Source organism: Chaetodon trifascialis, chromosome 12 (genome assembly GCF_039877785.1).
Source record: "Chaetodon trifascialis isolate fChaTrf1 chromosome 12, fChaTrf1.hap1, whole genome shotgun sequence".
Taxonomy (NCBI): Eukaryota; Metazoa; Chordata; class Actinopteri; order Chaetodontiformes; family Chaetodontidae; genus Chaetodon; species Chaetodon trifascialis.
The window spans coordinates 11861827-11881282 of record NC_092067.1 but is presented as its reverse complement, the minus strand read 5'-3'; the positions used below and the strand labels follow the sequence as shown (position 1 = coordinate 11881282).

The 19456-nt window shown below is 43.1% G+C and overlaps 1 protein-coding gene across 2 annotated transcripts in view; it reads left to right on the top strand.

Annotated features, from left to right (window-relative positions):
• The first annotated feature begins 261 nt into the window (after positions 1 to 261).
• The window catches only part of myo16 (myosin XVI), a 77017-nt gene continuing 57822 nt past the window's right edge, over positions 262 to 19456 (top strand). The window contains exons 1-4 of one of the 2 annotated variants that reach the window (XM_070975252.1): positions 262 to 751; positions 5243 to 5512; positions 14844 to 14914; positions 15397 to 15540. In XM_070975252.1, coding sequence (XP_070831353.1) covers positions 724 to 751; positions 5243 to 5512; positions 14844 to 14914; positions 15397 to 15540 — 513 coding nt within the window. In that variant the 5' untranslated portion in view covers positions 262 to 723. The remainder of the gene's footprint in view (positions 752 to 5242; positions 5513 to 14843; positions 14915 to 15396; positions 15541 to 19456) is intronic. The other variant, XR_011602925.1, reaches the window with a different exon arrangement.

The following is a 19456-nucleotide window of genomic DNA, read 5'->3' as shown; positions in this document are numbered from 1 at the left end:
CTGTTTTCTCCAATGACCTCCCTTGCTCTCTCTCTTTATCTCTCTCTCACCATGTTATATCTATAGAATAGGGAGCTCTAATTAATCCCCCCACTCCCATTTCTTTTTCCTTCTTTTGGCTTGAATGGTAGAGGATAGTCCAAAGAGGTGTGCATCCTTATGAGTCACTGTGTGTGTGTATGTGTGATAGAAGGAGACCAGGAGGGGTGTGTGTAAGGAGGTGAAGAGCATTGCGTCATTGGGGGTGTGTTGAACGGGAGGTGGGCTGAGCCGGCTGTCAGTCAGTGACGCGAGTGGAGCACGTGCGTCGGTCATGGCTGAGAAGACGTTGTGCGGCGGTTATCTGGCTGTAGGCGAGGAGCGCTAGAAACAGCCGCAGCTCCCCTTGCCAAAGGGTCGATCGAGGGAGTGAATGTCTTGTGTGAGCGTGTGTGAGTGCACAGGAGTCTGCGCCTGTGTGCATGTAGATGCTGCATGGGCTGCAACCGGAGCCGCTGCTGGTGGTGAATAATGCAGACAGGGGAACAGAGTTTAGATAGCATGCGGGGAGCCAGATTAATAATGCACCCTGCTGGGTTACGAGCTCTGCATTAGTTAGTTTTGCTGGAACCTGTAGCTGCCTACTGTCTGCCTGTGTGCCTGACTTGCTGACTCCCTGCCTACCTCTCTGACTGCCTGCCAGCCATTCTATCTGATTGACGGACTGTCTGACTTACTCAGAAAATGTCTCACTACCATTTCATCAAATGCTGTAAGTAGCCATTCACCATGTCTTTTTGTCTGCATGCAAGTGTACTTGTGTATGCCTCAGACATGGGTGTGTGCCTGTTATATTAGCACTTGTCATGTACTGTATGAGTTTCCATGCTTAAGAATTCTGGTCACCAGCTGGATACAGCAGCACAATCTAAACTTCAAATGGGTATTTTTGTCCCTGTGTGTGCGTGCAGTAAGTGGGTGTGTGTGCTTGCTGCAGAGAGCTGCTGCAGATGTGCGAAGTTGACCGGTGAATGCGGCAGGTAGCGGCAGAGCAGAGGGAAAGAAAGATGAAGAAGAGCCACAGAGATGCAGATGCCATGAGCGTCTGGCATATTCATAACACAGAGACAGACTGACAGGGAGAGAAAGTCATATCAGAGAGAGAAGGACAGATGGAGAGAAACTGAGGGTGATTTAGAGGAGCGCTGGGAGAGAGGGAGGGAATGGCAGGACTGAGGGATGGAAAGGAGGTGAGGATGGGATGAGTGACATATGAAAAATGCGGCCAAGTGCTGCGAAGAATGATGAGCAGACATGGGGAGGAATGAGACAGAGTGATGCTGATATTTGAGAGGTAATGGACTGAAGGAAAGAGGAATAAAGGAGGCGAAATAAGGGAATTCTGTGATGTACAGGCTGTCGTAAAGTCTCTTCTTGATTCTGAGAACGCATTCATCTACATCCTGCACATTTATGGTGTCTGCAGTTTGCAGCCTGTGTGTGTGTGTGTGTGTGTGTGTGTGTGTGTGTGTGTGTGTGTGTGTGTGTGTGTGTGTGTGTGTGTGTGTGTGTGTGTGTGTGTGCGTGCGTGCGTGTGTGTGTGCGTGCATGCCATTGTCTAATTTACAAGCTCCTGCAGTGCTGTCAGTGTTATTAGCTGGAGCCTGCGTGGGATATTCCACAGTCAATCAATAACTGATAGCCTGGAGATGGGATGGCAGGAGAAGAAAGCTCCTGCTTTTTATCCTCATCTCTCTCTTCCTGCCTCTCCACTCACTCCATCACTCTCAGATTCATTCAGCCCTGTTTACCATTAGATTCCAGTGTTTCCCAAGATTTTGTGAGACTGTGATGGGTGGTCCTCGGACCCTCTAGAGGAGTCCAGAGCTATGCAGGCTAGGAAATTTTAAGCTAAATGCATTAGTCTGGTGCACTTTGCTCTGGTAAACAATTCATAATCATCTTAATAATAAACACATAGTTTGTGTGGATATGAACGGTGATGACGTGACAAAAAGGTCACATGATACATGATGAGCCAACTTGCTCCTCAGATGCTGACAGTAGTTTTGTTGTCAGAGCTCCATATGTTGTGCATAGTTTTTCATGTCAGATATCTGGAAAAATTAGGCGACATAAGCGAGGAGTTATTAGTGATAACTTCTGCAAGGTTTGTGTGTGTGTGAGAGCAGTGGGGGTGGGAGGGGGCTTACTGACTGGGAGTGAGAGATGCTTTGCAGAGGCAATGCTGCAAAGCACAGCATTGTTTGTCATGAGAAGTGTAAAAATATTTTCGGTTCATTATGGGACTGTAGCAGGACGGATTAAACTGCAGCGGGTCACCACAGTGTAGATAAGTAATGGGAGACAATGAACTCAGTTCTGTCCTCTCACACTCTTATTTACATTCTATCAATCTGTTCAGAGCCATTCATCACACAGGAGCAAATGCCTGTGTTATTTTTCTGTTAATTAATCAGCATTAATTTACATGCTGTTTCCATCTGAAAATGGAAATTCTAGTATTTATTGATTGAGGGAAAAATTCTTATTGATCTTTGCTCTCAGTGCTGGCCATACTTGATATTTTCATTTAAAAACACAAGACAAAGAAATGCTCCAGGGGATGTTCTGATACACCGACCAACAATTTCACATGAACACATTCAGCCACATACCATACAGCAGGTTATGCCAAGTCATGAGGGTCAGGTTTGATAGTCACAACATGTCTCAACATTTAGAGCCATGTGTGAACTGCTGTGCAGATTAAAGTGAACCTTTTAGTTCAGTGAACATATGCATCATTATTTATTTAGAGGTACATTTGTATCACTTAATGTAAATATCTTCACAGACAGCTGAATCTTCTTCTGTGTGTATGTTATCTGACGTCTGTGCTTGGAGTGCAAGGGTTGATGTGTAGCCTTGAATGCATGTTTAATAGACGATATATGAGGATGACTGAGAGTGTGAAAGATGGCCAAACCAAGGCAGAGGTGACAGAGATGATCTGCTTTATGATCTATGCTCACTGTTGCTCATACTACGATCTAAGTATTAACGAAGAAGACAGAAAAGCGAATGAAATCTACTGTCTCAGTGATTTTTCTTGGTGTGGCAAGTCTGTCTCCCATCCTCATACTCTCACAGTTTACCACGAAACCTTCAACCAAGACAAATATGAAAAAAAAAAAGTGTGACAATTTCTCGTGTCTGTGCGAGGAGCCCTGCCAGTGCCAATTTTTTCATTCAATAAGGCTTCTGTTTAGAGCAGAAATTATTAGTTGATTAATAAATAACTGAATCACAGAAAAATAATTGGCTGCTATTATTTTGATAATCTTTCCTTCATTTTATAAGCAAAAATGTGAGTTTTGCCATATTTTAAGGTTTTAGACTCTTGGACAAAACAAGCAATATGAAGATATGATGATGTCAGGCTTTTTTTCACTATTTTCTGACATTTTATAGACTGAATGAACCATTGATTAATTGAGAAAATAACTACTACTGAGCCTTGTACTCAGAATTTATTCACCCTTGTCTGCGCGACTGGTCGTCTGGGGCAGATGTGTATTACTCATGTTGTGGGGACATAAATCTGTTTACGGGAGTGGAGACGAGTTCTACTCTTGGTGGCCGATATTTTTTTAGTCTTGCAGTGAACGGTGGCAGCATAGATCAGGGCCAGTAACTATATATCAGTGCACAACGTCTTATAGGTGTCTACTATGGACATAGACCATAGTACTACTGCAGCAAGTCACACCAGCAAGTCACATAGCTAAATATGCCGGGTAGAGGAGAAGCTGCGGGGGAGAAATATGTGACTGTAGAAGAAAAAAGGGGGCCATAACATATGACTGAGAAAGTTGGACTGTGGAGAGATGGAGTGGCATGATATTGGAATAGGCAGTAGGGTGAGTGTGTTGTTGTATTTGTGTGTGTATGTCTGCTCAACCTGCAGCCAAGTTCTTAAAAAGAAATACAGTTGAAGCAGACACCTGGCATGAGAGCAGTATAATAATGACCCCCCCTTGTCTGAGACCTGAATACAAAAGAACCGTTTTTACATGTCTAACCAGAGCAGATGGCACTTGGGTATTGTGCTAGAGGTGTGTGTGCATGTGTATATGTGTGTGTGTGTGTGTGTGTGTGTGTGTGTGTGTGTGTGTGTGTGTGTGTGTTGGCAAACGGGGGTGGAGGGGGCAGGTGTTGCCATAAATGTGTAGATGTATATCAAACAGAAAAAAAGCACACCGAGACGCTGCAGCTCCATTTGTCTGGATGGCTTTGTCTCTACACGATAAAGATCTAGTCCAAACACACCTCGGCCCTCCAGATGAGAGGCAGCAGTTTACTGTGTGAAGTAGACACAAAGTCACAACAGTCCACTCATGGACAGCCATCTTTTACTGTTTTTGCTTTTCCCTCCTGGAGGTTGGTGCTGTTCAAAGACTGGTGCATGTCACTCTGTGGACATGATGAGAGATGATAAGCTAGTGAGAAAGAGATAGACAGGGTTGTGGGACACATGGGGACAACGTGTAGTACATCAAAGGTGTCCCACCTCTCCACCTCACGAACAGACTGATGTGTGCTCTGTCACCCAAAAAGAGAAAGAGAGACATAGAGAACCACTGGAAATCAATTGAGAGGAAACGCTGCTCCAAGGAGGGGATACTGAAAACAAAATGGGCACAAAAGGACGGGAGTAACAAAGGCGCAGCAGAGTTGAGTTTGATAAAAGAAAGAATGAGACAGCAGGGCCCAAAGAGGGATGAGTTGGTGAGTCAGAAAGAAAATTGCACACTATTTCTGCAATGACATTCTCCTCTTCATATTTTACTTGTCCTCTGGGGTGGCTATGCCCTGAATTTGTCCAACAATCGATGCTATCACTGCCTGATTGATGTGCATTTTTACTTGAAACCTAAACTGTGTCTCCCCCTTGATTTTCACCTGAGCACATTCAGTGAATCTCATTGTGAGCCCACCTACTGTACCAGCGCTGTGCATCCTAATCAGCCAAGCGGACCCTAATAAGTTTAGCAGCTGCCTCGCCATGAGATCTGTATCAAACTGTAGCAGAGTAAATACTATGTACTGCAGCGTTTTCACCAGACTGTGGTCCTCGCTGTTAGCAGGGACAGCTTGTCATCAGAGCTTGAAAGAAAACAAATACTTCATAAATAAACTACATTTGCATTTAGTTTAAACAATGATGAAACATCATTATCATTCTTCTTTTTCTCCCCAGGTTGTTTCCAGCTATGTAATGTCTTTCGTCAGAACATGGAGATAGACCAGTGTCTGCTGGAGTCTCTCCCCATTGGCCAGCGCCAGCGGCTGGTCAGGAGGATGCGCTGTGACCAAATAAGGGCGTACTATGAGAGGGAAAAGAGCCTTCAGCGCCAGCAAGGTGGCATCAAGGTTCGAGCTCCGCCTGCTCACCGCAAGAAGCACCGTGTCCGCTTCGGCCTCGCCGATGTCATTCAGGATGCCATCATTCGCCATGACGACAAAGAAGGTGTGTATGTGGGTGCATGTATGAGGTAGTAGTGTGCGTGAACGTGTACATAGTAAACTTTCGAGAGTGAGGATTAGCTACTAGATTTGCAGTGCTGGGTCACTTGTATTGATCTATCACATGCAAACACCAAAGTGAGCCAAAACAGCGCTGCTGACTGCAGGTTACACGATTTGTTCTGCTGGAAGCCGAGGAGAACAGAGTGAAGCTTTTATCCTGATCCAAACAGCTCTCAAGGACACCTTAGCTGAGATGCTAATGTCTGCTGTCGAGAGCAAACAGTAATTCCACGCAGTGCCAGTGTCTCTTTTTGTGAACTGTCTGTCACCTGCACTGCTCAGCGGCAGTGACTAGAGGGTCTGAAATATTCTCCAAAGGAAAATGATTCCAACATGGGAGATATGACACAACCTCGTGCTTGGTATACATCAGCGTGTTACGACATTAGGCCAGGAACAATACAATACTGGGCATTGTTTCAACCATTAAATCATTTGTTTCAGACAAATGGGAGTATGAGGTGCAAGCAGGACTGCAGTCTGCTTGACTCCCAGTAAAGAGACATGCAAGTACTCAGACAGTTTTTGTGAGATCAGATAGTCAGTGAATTCATAAGATTCAAGAGGTCCCCACACTTTAAAGGACATTGATGTGAAGAGGTTGGGAAAATAGACCTCACTGTCCTTCTTTTTGACTATGCCAGTCATTTGCCAGTCCTTTACTCAGCTGTCTGGGTGTATCTGTGTCAGACCTACAAGCAGTCTTTGCAGGTCACTGTGTTAATCTCTGCTCTCTGGCTGTCAGTGAAGTTCAGCTGGAGTCTGTGTGAGCAGCTGGTGTACCATTGCAAACAGCCAGACTGAAACCAGGGTTCCTTGGCTTGGCATGAATCAGATCTGTTACCCCTCTGCCTAATGCCTACCTACTACTGTGGTTGTGCCTACCATGGCACTCAACCAGTCCCAGACTACCTTTTGTTTTGCTATGAGAAGGCCTCCTGGCCCTCTAATTGTGTTAATGGTAAGAATTAAACCTGGATTACACAAAATAGTAGACTAACATGCAGCAGTCCCCACATGAGAATCAGCCTGGCTTGTTCTTCTGCCTGAATTTTATTGTCTGTCTCTCTGAGGTGACACCTGGTTGGTGGATCAGCACTGGCTACATTTTCTTGATCACTCCTTGTTGGTGCTGGTGAGCTGAGTGATAACAGTTGTTCTTGCCGTTAGCTGTCTTCTCCTTTTGTACAGAGGGATAGGAATTGCCTTAAACTTGGATTTTCCCCAAAGTAATGTGAGAACATTTCGGGATCTTTTCCCCTTTCTACAGAAGTATTTTATGAGAAGAAAGATTGTTTAAATGCACTCTTTGGAATGAACGCCTAGGGGTGCATCTAGTGGATAGGTTAATGAATAAAGGACTTGACTCATTGACAAGGGCAAGATAAACCAGCCTGGAAAGCAGAACTCAACATCAAAATGAAATATCAAATAGGATATTAGAGTGTTGACTTCCTCTTTATGATGCAAGTAGTTCATCATATCTATATCGCATATGCCTACCAGGAAAATATGACTGCTTCTTGATCATTTTATGCTCTCAGTGTTATCATCAAACACATCCATGAGATGAAAGTTGAAGGATGAAATTCGTAACATGATAACCAAATGATCGGCTGTTAGCTGATAGACAATGATATTGTTACCTTAAACGAACTGTGGATGTCTCAACTTCAATTTTCAAGCACTGTATCCCCCAGATGGTGATGATTAATGTGAAAAGTGACTGGATCTTTTGGTGGCTCACTGTTTTTAAGAACTTGTGAGTGTGCAAGAGAGAAAGAGAACCATTAGCCTAATGAGATTCAGAGAGGTAACGGTAAAAGAAACACAGAGGCAGATAGGGAAATGGAGATAGACAAGGACATAACTCTTGTTACATTTCCTCTTTTTTAGTGAGGTGGCTTCAGAATTATATTCATAGATGTTAGATGTTCATAGATAGATGTGAAACTCTGCTGACGCAGCACCGAGGTAACCAGAGATATCGCAAAGATTTATTTTCTTATCCTTTGTCTTGTACGGGAAATAAGGTGAAGAGGGATAAGATAAAGAGAGGCAGGATGGAGAAAAGATGAAAGGGTGGGAAAAAGGAAAATTGGAAAGCACAAGAAATTGAAAGGCAGCATGAAAGAAGCATCAGGTTAGGCAGGATACTGTGAGGTTAAGGTGCAGAAAATATCAATGGCACGTGGCCTTATAGTTGGATAGGAGCACACTATACCTCATCTCCGTTCTCCGTTCCCATCTGTCATATGCAAACATCTTGCTCGCCTGCGTTTTGACATTTGGTGAAATTGCTTTTCCTAAACCAATCTCTGAACTTTATCAAAGCAAGACGCAAGTGGAATGGCAGCAGCTGTTGGCCTTGTCGCCATGGAACCTCCAATCAGTTTGCATTATGTCTCCGTTATTCAACACAATAATGATATTAAAGATGACATTTTCGTGTCGGTGCTCATTACTGATGATGACTCCTGGCAAAAAACAATGAGAGAAGAGTTTATGTACATTTTTGCTTAATTTTAAGAAAGGATGAACAGCTGTTAGTAAAGGTCAAAGTGGACTAGCTATGGTTAAAAAAACACTGAACCCTCATATGCTCTAGTGTTGCAGCCAGTTTGAATTTGCATATATTGTTTCTGTCATCTTTTCAGATGGACAGACCTATCTTTTACATCACCTGACATTCTCATGCTTGTTTAGTTGAAGTATCACAGTGGTTTACTTGTTGTGTAGTCATTTATGTGTGTGCATGTGCATATGTGATTTGCATTTTCTTTAAACTATTCTTGGCAATTTGGCTTGAGAGCATCTGTCAGTCCGACACTTTGGTTCAGGGTAAAAATACCTGCCTGGATGGACTATCTTGAAAGACAGTCATGGTCCCCAAGAGAATGAATCCTCATGTCTTTGTTGGTCCCCTGACTTTTTATCTCGTCTTTGGGTCCAACGCCAGATCTTTCCTGACTGGCATTTAGGATAATCTCATCTCATGTGCCACCCATGAACACTTCCAATTGTTTTCAATGGGGATGGCTAACCAAGCCAGAAGCAGTGCTGGTGGGCATTGTTCCCAGTTCTCTGCTTTAATGGACGAGTGTTTGTCCCCTGTGCCAGTGTTGTTTGTCCTCTGTTTGTGTTTGTGTGTGTGAGAGCTTTTGTGCATATGCATCAAAAGCTTGAGATACTTTACAGTCCATGTGGTGCATTTACTGTATGTGTGCATGCACATACAGTCTGATGAGCTGCGACCATTATTGATCGTGTGATTGTGTGTATGGATCCGTCCTGCAGGCACAGCACAGGGACTCCCAGCCTCCAGTCAGTTCTCGACAGTGAGGAAGTGAAGCAAGCAGAGGGAACAGTAATAGCTTTCAGTCCTGTGTGGTGCTTTAGAGCACTGCTATGTGCCAGTGTTATACAATTTTCAGCCATTTGTGTTGATGCAGTCCCCGCCTCCAGATCAGTGCGGCAAAGCTTCTTAACAAACAGAGCAGCCAATTTTCTGGAAGTTTAAACAGGCCTTTTTCTCGTTGATTCCAACCTCTAAATACCTCCTAACTCAGAGGAATTGTGACCGGGTGGCACTGGTGCTCCTAGACCGTCTTACTATTGAACCCAGGTCAATATTTAGATGATCATGCATCTCCAGACAGCTGTTGTCATTTCAACGGATGTGCTGGATTGCACTGCAGCTGAAGTTGAAAATCAATGCACCACTCAGAGTACCAGTGATGTCCTGTATTGCGGTGGGTGGTGGGTATCTCCAGACATACAGCCTTCTAGTCTTTTATTTATCAGTCAGCTTGCCATCATCACCTCACATCGATCCAAAACTTAGGTGTCACACACACATACACATATATATATACCAGAGAGAGAGATGGAGGAATAGGTGAATATGAATGTTAGAGAAATACATTGATATTTCTCTGCAATAGAGCATGCTGGGATTAAAGGCATGTCAAACACCTGTCATGTGTTTGACAGAACGGGGCCTGGGCCCACCGAGAAGAGGAATATGTCATGAAATCTTTTACTGGAATCCAATGTGAAGCCTTGTGACTCTGATATAACAGGGATCCCTTTAATGCCAACTGCATCACCAGGCAGCATATTGAAACTTTTCACTGGCAGTGGTGTTTATCTAAGCTTCTAATATTAAACCTTTGGTTCACTTCATGACTCATCAGCTTTCCTTCAGACCTTTGGCAGCACAGATTAATATGAGAAATAGCGAGGGATGTAAGACAGCACGAAAAAGTACAGGCGTGATTTTCTCACAGCGGCCTGTACTTCTGAGTTTGAAGCTGAAATTCAATTTAGATAGTTTTCCTTCTGTGTTTGAGTATTTCAATTAACATTAGAACCAAGTGGGGAGAAGAAAAGTGTGTAATTACACCTATTTTCCAAATATGGCCAGCACAGAAAATGGATTAAAACACATTCATTTATATGCAGTCCCTTGAGTGTTTTCTACTGCTCACAAATGGGCAATGGATTTTCCTACTGTGTCTGCATCCTAGGTTGACTTGACAAGTACTTTTGGCCAAAAAAAAAAAAGTGTGCCATTCCAGCAATGCGATATCCACCAGGTTGCACAATGATTGTTAGCCTGAGAGAACCACTACAGCTACAGTACAATAATATGATGCTAATTCCTTGATTTATTAATCTTGAGTGTTTTTGGAGGGCATAATTAGTGTGCATGTGTGCATGTATATTGTTTTTTAAATTTTTTTCAAATCACGGAGGCTATTTACACAGTGTCATGGGTTAACGTTTTCTCTGTCTGGTGTGTTTCCGTTAAACGTCTGGCTTTGATTTCGAGACTTTTAACACAAAACCATCTCACTTCTGAACGAGTGGGCAGGAGATGCCAGTTCCATCTCGCAGAACTCCTCATACGTTAATCTACATTTAAAGTTAACCATTATTGGAAAAACTGTGCAGTACGTTTTGTTGTTAGGATCGAAACAAAGGAAAAATGTGGAAGCTCATTTCAGAAACATAGGGCAGCACGGTGAGATGGTGCCTCTTGTGACTCTGACTGTGCGATAAGCACCAAAGAGACATTTCTAAGAGTGAGGGATTTGAACAGAATCTCATATGGGGCTGCCAAGGAATGATGCCGTACATGGGGAATATGTTAGAGGAAGAAAATTGGCAATACTGCTGTAAATGGTATATTATGGAGGATGCATTACAGGGATTTTATGAAATTCATGGAATATCATGGTCCAGTAAGATAAAAAAAAAGTGCTTTTAATCTTGTATCTACAGAACGTGCACGTTCAGCATGTGCATCATATCGACCTCAAGAAGTTCAACAAAGAAGAGTATTGTTATCGCTTACATCGATTGCTGTGGAGGGTTGTGATATCATTTCCTGGCGTAGGAGAGAAACATATCTCAATGCCCTTTTCAGGAGCGGAGAAGTGCTAATCCGTTTTTTTTTTTTTAACTGTCAAGTGTACTTACTTTGACTTTCTGTGTAGGCAAGAGTTCCCGAAGAGCTGTGTTCAGGTCTCATACAAACACAGAGACAGACTAAAGACAGATTCTCTGTCAGTCTGAGTGACAGCACAGACGTCGAGGCGAGCAGGTGAGCCGCTGAAGGTCTGAGAGGCACCACTTACCTCGTACGTGGTTAGCTGTAGTTCCCGACCCGCCTCGCTTTGTCTACTTATACCTCATTTAGGTTTCTCTCTCTCTCTTCCTCCTTCTCTTCTCTCTTTTCCACTTTGCTACCAGTTCCAATCTGGTTGCCATGGAAACTCCACATATGTCTCACACAGCTGTTTGGCAGTTTTCCACAAAATGACAGCCAGCTTTGCTTCGTGCCCACTCTCCATTTCTTTATCAGCAGCCTCCTGATAGACAGGTGACACACGCACACACACACACACACACACACACACACACACACACACACACACACACACACACACACACACACACACACACACACACGCTCGCTCCAAGACCAAAGATTGAGATCAGCATATAATCAAACACCAACTGACGTATTAAGATTTAGCATAGTGAGAAAATGACTGTCGAGGCTGTGGGACGGCGTAAAGCTGTTCGACTGTATGGAAATCATTTTGCGGATATAAATCTCTTTGATGATCAGTGTTCGTTTTCTCTTTCAGCTCCATTACAGCAGAGAAACATTGTTATTCTTTGCAATAAACCAGCGAGACCTCCTCAATAACTGGAAAACAAGTGTCTTAATTCAATCATTTTCTTCATTGCTATTCATGTATGTTCTTCAGTAATGTTGCCTTTTCTAGATTCCCACTGAATGAAATTAAACTGTACCATACGATAACACATTTGTAAGTGCAGAAATGCCATAGCAGTCGATTCTTGGTCTGGCCTTTAAGTGATGGAGGACTAAATCAAGGTCCTTGTTCTGTGCAAACTAGTTTTTTAAAGTCTGGAGGAGGCTAATGTGAGTTTCAGGGCTATGAGTTAGATAGATAAATCAAGTGGATTTACAGGTTTTTGTTTCCCAGGATGATGCGTCTGTGCTGTGGGGGGATAGTAACATAGTTTTGTACAAAAAAGACGACATATGGAAGATACCCACTTGATTTGTCTAAGTCAGACTGCTGAAGCCTCATATCAGCTGAACTTTGGAAAATATGTTTGAGAACAAGGACAATGGATTTTGTCCTCTATCGCTTCCAGTGGTCATCAACACCTGACTATCATTTTAAGAAAGACATGGGAAATATGTGAAACTGTCCCTTCAGTCACAGCAGTCTTAAAAGAAACCCGATATAGCCTGCACTGTCACTACGAATGGAAACACCAAATAGACACAGTGGATTTGTGGGCTTCGGACAGACTAGAATAGTGGTTGGTCTTGACGAGTTTGCCGATTGTACAACAGCACTATTGATTCCTAATTGCCATATCGCCAGACAAACACTTTGCTTCTTTTCTTTACCTGCCCGGGGGTCAATATGTAGCTCTTCACCTTCGACCTCTCTTTAGACACATTCAATAATGTGCCATAAATCTCTATTAGGGTGTTGCATCAAAGACTAACATTAGCTGCTTCTAACAGATGGGAAGAGACTGTTCTGATCGCTGACACTCACCAAACATCATAGTCTGTTTTTATAAAGAAGCAAATCATGCGATAACTCCACATTCACTAATTAACAGACCTGTGATCTACTGTTTGATAGACAGGAAAGCAAGAACATTAACTATTCCCTTGTAACAACTCAACTGCTCGATGAGCCTTAATTGGTGGTTTGCTGTCTTCAACCCCTACAACATGTTGAGGAGGCGGGGATAATTGTGCTGATTGACTCTATGGTTGTTTCTTGTGAACCATTTTAAGTCCATCAAGCACTGAAGGCCATTAGAAGAGTGGGAAAACGTCTGTGTGCAGTGTGTGTTTGGACTGTTTAGTAGGTGTGCATGTGCTTCTGAAATGATTCGTCAACTGACAGAAAATCAATAGATGAAGAAGGTTAAATCAGCCAATATGTGGAATTTTGTCTTGCAAAATAACTTAATAATACAATAACTTGATTGACCCAGTGTTTCAAGTCTAAAAATAAGCTATTTGGAGGCCACATTTTGGCTCTGGGAACTGATGATGAATATTTATTTTTGATATTTCTCTGAAGAATCAATAATCTGCTTGAAAAGGCGCAGAAATTAATCTATAATTAAAAAAAATAGCAGCTTATTGGGGTTAGGGGATTGGTTTGTGAAATATATATATGATGCCGGCACACCTATGCCATGTGTGTATACAGTGTAAACATTTTGGAGGCTGTACTTCGTGGTGCTTATGGAATTTTATGAGCAAAACACCTTTCTGGGACAGATTCAGCATCTGAATCTTATAAGGCAGGATTTATGAGTTGTTGTGTAAGACTTCATTAGTTTTACCTCGGTGCACCTGAGAGCTATATATGCACATGCTTATGGAGGCTTTGCTGCAATGATGAAACATTTGTGGGATCAGACAAAAGCAGAGACTTTGGTATTTGATCTGTAGGGAGAACAGCTGTACAGTTGCTTGTTAATGAAAGTTAAGGAGTCATAAATAGAGAAGTACACATTCAGTTGTTATTCAGACCGTGTGTTACGGGTGTTGGTTTAAATATATGCTAGTTTATGGAGGCCATATTGTGGTTTTGTTGTATTGCACAGTTATGCTTGTCATCTGTATACAGGCACAGTAAAGTATGGTAACATTTACAGTGAAAATGAATGGTTTTCCAATACACCTATTCGGTACTAGTGGAAGATCATTTACCTGCATGTACCGCTTTAAAGCATGCTCATGGTACGTGTGTGTGGCTGTGTGTGGGTTGGATGAGGATATTTAAACATGTCTGTCAAGATTATGACCCTTTAAGTGAAATGGCCTCAATGGGGGCATCAACAGGGTTCATTAGTTGGAATCGTCACCACCATAACTACTAGAGTAACTATCCTCTGAGCCACTGGCTTTGCTTAAAGACTAGTATTTGTGTGTGTGTGTGTGTGTGTGTGTGTGTGTGTGTGTGTGTGTGTGTGTGTGTGTGTGTGTGTCTGTCTGTCTGTCTGTCTGTCTGTCTGTCTGTCTGTCTGTCTGTCTGTCTGTCTGTCTGTCCGTGGCGTGACAGTGGTGGTTGTTTTGCTGGTATAAGGTCTTTCAGGATTTAGTCAGTATCCATCTAGTGTTGTCAGTGTCGGTGAAATCACATATGTCCAAACCGCAGCAGCACTCTACCTCTCTCTCTTGTTTGTCCTGCTCGATTTATCTGTCACACACTTCAGTCCTCTCTCTCTCTCTCTCTCTCTCTCTCTCTCTCTCTCTCTGTTGAATAAAAGATGTATCAGTAGTACAGTAAAATCACTGTGACCTTGTTTTGCTTACTACTGTCTGCTCATTTGTTCACGGCTCACTGCGTGAACTTGTTAGCAGTGGTTTGTGCTGTCTTCAGTAGATCTGTGTCAGTGTGTGAGCACTGACGGCTCACTGGAGCTTGCGGTATGTGATGTGAATGTGTGTAACCCAGAGGCTGTCTGACCTGCTGCTGCAACAAGGAGCTACCAAACACACGCGCGAAAGAAACGCACACTGACGTGTCAAGGACAGTCAGAGGACACTTGACACATATTGGTTTGGGTAGTGAGTGGCAGAGATCTGTGTGCATGCGTGCGTGCATGTGTGTTTGTGTCTGTCATGCCCTAAGCACTCTGTCTTCACACGTGCAGGTGTTAACACATGGATGTTTGTTGTGTTGCAGTGTTGCGCCTCCTGAAGGAGGGAGCTGACCCCAATACTCCCATTTCATCTGGGGGATCCTTGCTACATCTGGTAAGATACACACACACATATTTTTGACTACTGTCTATGCATGCATGTATCCATGTGTATGAACACCCTGTGCACTCTGGGCTGTTTTTCTAAAAAAAAATAAGATGCAAAAACTCTGGTCTGATTACAGATGATGATCATTGAATTTAAGAAACCAGTCATAGTGTGTGTCTGTGCATATGTGAATTGTGTGTAAATGATTTGGGCGTGTCTGAAAGGAACAGGTGAAGGTCACATCCTCTGACATGATGGTGTCCCAGTAGCCATTGTCCATGCCTTCATCATTAGCATTTTACAGATTCTTGCACACAAGTCAGCCCTGCGGCAGTACAGGAAATGCTGTACAGAACAGTTTCACATACATTAATCATGATGCAGTGAACCATTCGTGTTCAGTGTTTATAATCAGCAGTGCTTCAGGAAATATACATTTCTACACACTACACAATAATGATGAAATGTACTGTCCTTGCATTCTGCAGTGTGCTCGCCAAGACAATGTGTTCGCGGCCGAACTTCTCATTGAACGAGGCCTGAATGTCAACCTGCAGGATGAAGACCAGTGGACGGCTCTGCATGTAGCGTGTGTGTGTGACCATGCAGACGTGGTGCTGCTGCTGCTACTGGTAAGAAAAACACATTTAAACATAAGCGTGCAAGATTGTATACGGTGCCACACACACAGACACATACACAGATATGCACAGACACGCATTTAGTCATTTTCCTGATGATCCCTGCAATTCCAAGCACGTCAGCTACAAATTAGATTAGTGTTTTGGAAAGGGTCGGCATACTAGCTCCATGTTCGGAATTAGCTTTGAAGCAGTGACTGTATTTACATTAGATATCCAGAATTTTTCTCGTCTTCCATTGATGAGGGGTTTTAGGTTACGGAGGGTCTAAAACACAACTTCTTCTCTGAAAAACCCAGCTGAATCACTGAGAGTGAGAATATTTAGAAATTGGGCATGAGCATGATATCAAAGAGTGAGCCTTTTTTGTGGGGGATGTTTCTGGCTCTTGTACTGATTAGGTCCATAACGAGAGCAGGGCCAGCTGCAGGGGAGGGTAAGCACATCCAGCCCAGTCACTCAGTGGGCTGGGTCTGTTCTGCCGGTGTTGATTAGACCCAGGGAGGGTTAACTGCAGTCTGGAGCTCAGTGGAATCCAGTACAGCCTGGTTCTGCTGATTGGGTCCTGAGTGATTGCTGACTGCCTGTGCGCGGGGCAGGAAAGAGACGTTCCTGAGAGGCGTGGGTACGTTTGAAGAGGTGCCAGGCAAAGGGTGTGCAGAGTGGATCTGTCAGCCTGTAGTGACTGTATGACTGTTGGCTCCTTGTTTGTGTATTTGCATGCCTTTAATTTCCCTCAAGACAGAGGTTCACAGCAGGGTGTGATATAGATAGACCAAATACAATTTATGCAGTGAATTACGCTTTCATGATAGGCAATACCATGAGAGAGAGAGAGAGAGAGAGAGAGAGAGAGAGAGAGAGAGAGAGAGAGAGAGAGAGAGAGAGAGAGAGAGAGAGAGAGAGAGATTTACAGCTCCCTGAGAGGCAGTAACTAAATGCCTCTCATTCACTACCAAGACAGAGCTAGTTTCTATTGAATGAGGTCATATTTACACAGAACTCAGCCCTCTTGGTAGAAAGCAGGGACTAAAGAATGAAACAGGAAGAACATTTCTATGAAATTCAAAAAGTCAGATTCAATGCTGTGAAAAGTTCAGATGTTTCTCCAGCTTACTGCAGCACCACCAGAACCTTTTCAGCTTTCACAGCCTGAGTGTCCTTTGATACTAAGTGCTTATTTATCTGACTGTATTCCTCTGCTTACGTGCCCTTGTGCATGCTTGTGTGATTGTGAGCAAGTCAGAAAGGAGACTGGAAACATCTTAATTTCCCATTTTTTCCTCTTCAGAGTAAGATAAACACTTGATTTTCTTTTCCTGCTATGATCAGCAGGGAAGATGTTCTCTGAAAGGGGAGCCCAAGGCTCTTCCTTTCTGCCAGGGTAAAAATAGTCACAGTCAAGCCATGTTTCTGAAAGAGATGCAACATCCCTTCCCTTCTATTCATTCATTTTGACACCCATCTCCTCCGCCACAGACCTTGCCAATGCCCAGTCATTCTGCTGTGTTCTCAAGCTCCTGCCATATTAGAGCTGTAAGTGGGAGATCTTCCCTCTGAATATAATGGGTTTACGTTTTAATGAGAAATTAAACAGTGGTCGCTGGAGGAGCTTGACTGGCAGCTTTATCTTTGATTGGCACGGGAAGGAACAGTGCTGCTAATATGTACTAATCTATTGTGTCCCACTCCTCCACCTCTTTCTCCGGTTCCCCTCCCCTCGTCCTCTGCTTCTCTGTCCTTGATTTCCTGTCTCCGGTTCCTGCGCAGAGAAGCTTGGAGGTTTTTGCTGACAGAGATGTTACTGGGCTTGTCTTGCGTCGGGGGGAGGCGTTGATGAGAAGTCTGGGTGCGATGTCACTCTGTGTTTGGATTGGCGGCAGCGTTAATTCTCTTATCTCCTGCCTCCAAACAGCAGGAGAGGGAGTAAGCCATTTCTTAACTATGTCAATCCCAACCCATTTCCAAATACATTCCTAAACCTATTCCAAGCTCCAGCTCTGGTTAATGTTCGTCACTGGGAATCTGGCACGATTGGCTGGCAGTTCAGGCACAGTGTCTCTTAGCAAACGAAAATGTGAGAAGGTGTGTAGTTTTTATGAATGGTTCCACAAAAATATTGCAGTGTTGGTATAATATCTAATGGTGAAACAGTCAGACTAATTAAACTCTTTCTTTTTAGTTCAACACAGTCCGGTTCTTAATTAGACTTGGCTTACATACTGTACATGCATCAGAATCTGTTGGCTGACCTTCTATACCAAGCCACAGCCCACAAGATACTTATCAAATCTTCTAGTGGTTCAATTATGTCTTCCTAATTTCTTTTTTTTTTTGTGAAAAGTGACTGAACTCTGGCTGAAAAGATGTGGTAAGTGATTAGAGTTAATTGCAGACTTGCCCTAATTCTGCCTCACTGTCTCCCTGAGAGAAAGCTTCTAATTTTCGACAGAGCGTCGAAAGTATGGAATCTTGAAGAACATAAAAATGGTTTTGACTGTCAGCTCTTCAGCTGATTTAAAAAAAAAAAAAAACAATTTGTCTTCCTTCCTGTCTGACTGATCGTAGTTCTCTGTGAGACACTAGCTCTCAGTCTTATAACGTAGCAGGGGGAGATGTAGCACTGCAGTCATGTGATTCATGGGAGACGGTTCTGTTCCAAAATGTTACATCTCATCTCACAGCTCCAAACCCAGCAGGGTTACAGTTGTAGGATTGACCCACTTTCCGTGCTTGTAAATGATGAATTGGAAATTTCTGAACTCTGAGTCTTTTGAAGTCAAACGTTGAACAGCAAACCCCTCGCTGCACCAAACTCCATTTAACACTAGTTGAATTTTTTGATGGTTTCCTACTGATAATTTAGCCTCGCCTAAACATGACAGTGGTTCATCAAGCAATTGTTGCACATTTCTGTGGTTGATGAAGAGCTTTAATTGAGGCTCAATCCTTCAGAGTCTGACGAGTTCTGGCAAATTTTGGTTGAATTTGTTTCCATATTTTTGTTCAAATGCACATTTTGTGAGCCAGCCATCAGAATAATTATGGAATAATTCGGTCATTGCTTAGTTGTAAAACGTGCTGCCTGTGGTGCATTTCTTTGTCATAACTCTTTTATTGTCTGATGGTTCATTGACACTGGGTTACTTTTCGGGACAACAACAATAACATTAATGCAGTCTAAATGGTAGCATGTACCTTATGTATTTTATTGGTATTATTTTTAACCTTGATACACATACGATTTTACATAGGAGAGTTGGATAATCCACTTCGTCACACAGTCCACAGTATAGATTTAAAACAAAAGTGTATGGAAACTCTTACCTTGGGTGTCCTGCTCAGCCCCAGGGACAGCTTTCAGCACATGGTTGTTATTGATTCTGTCACGGTCGCTGCATGTAACAACTTCCATTATGAACCTCAGCCAGCGTAGCATGAACACTTCCACCTCCATGACGTCCGAGTTAGATTCATCATACTGTGATGGAGAGCGCGTCAGGGGTCAGGGGTCAACTTGTTAACCCTTCGCTACCAGCCTGCGCCAACTCATTTATAACTGTCAGCACTTATCATGTGAGCTCAGACACGGCTCCAGATCGATGGCCCACGCGTCATGCTTCCTTCACCATAATCTGTGTCTGGTGATCTTCAAGCTTTGTGTGCCATAACTGGAACATAAATTATTTCTGCAGTGACAGTTTGCTATTGTGAACTATTTTACAACTACTGTCAGCTCGGGAGGGCAATATAGCATTTTTCACATTCATTTTTCACAGTGCACATTGTCATGTTTATTGTCTTGTGAAGGATAATCTCTTGCTAAGAAATGTTATAGTTATGTTTCCCAATTCTCAAAGCACCACATACATATTTGTTTTTCAGCTGTGTGTGAAGCTGGCCAGTG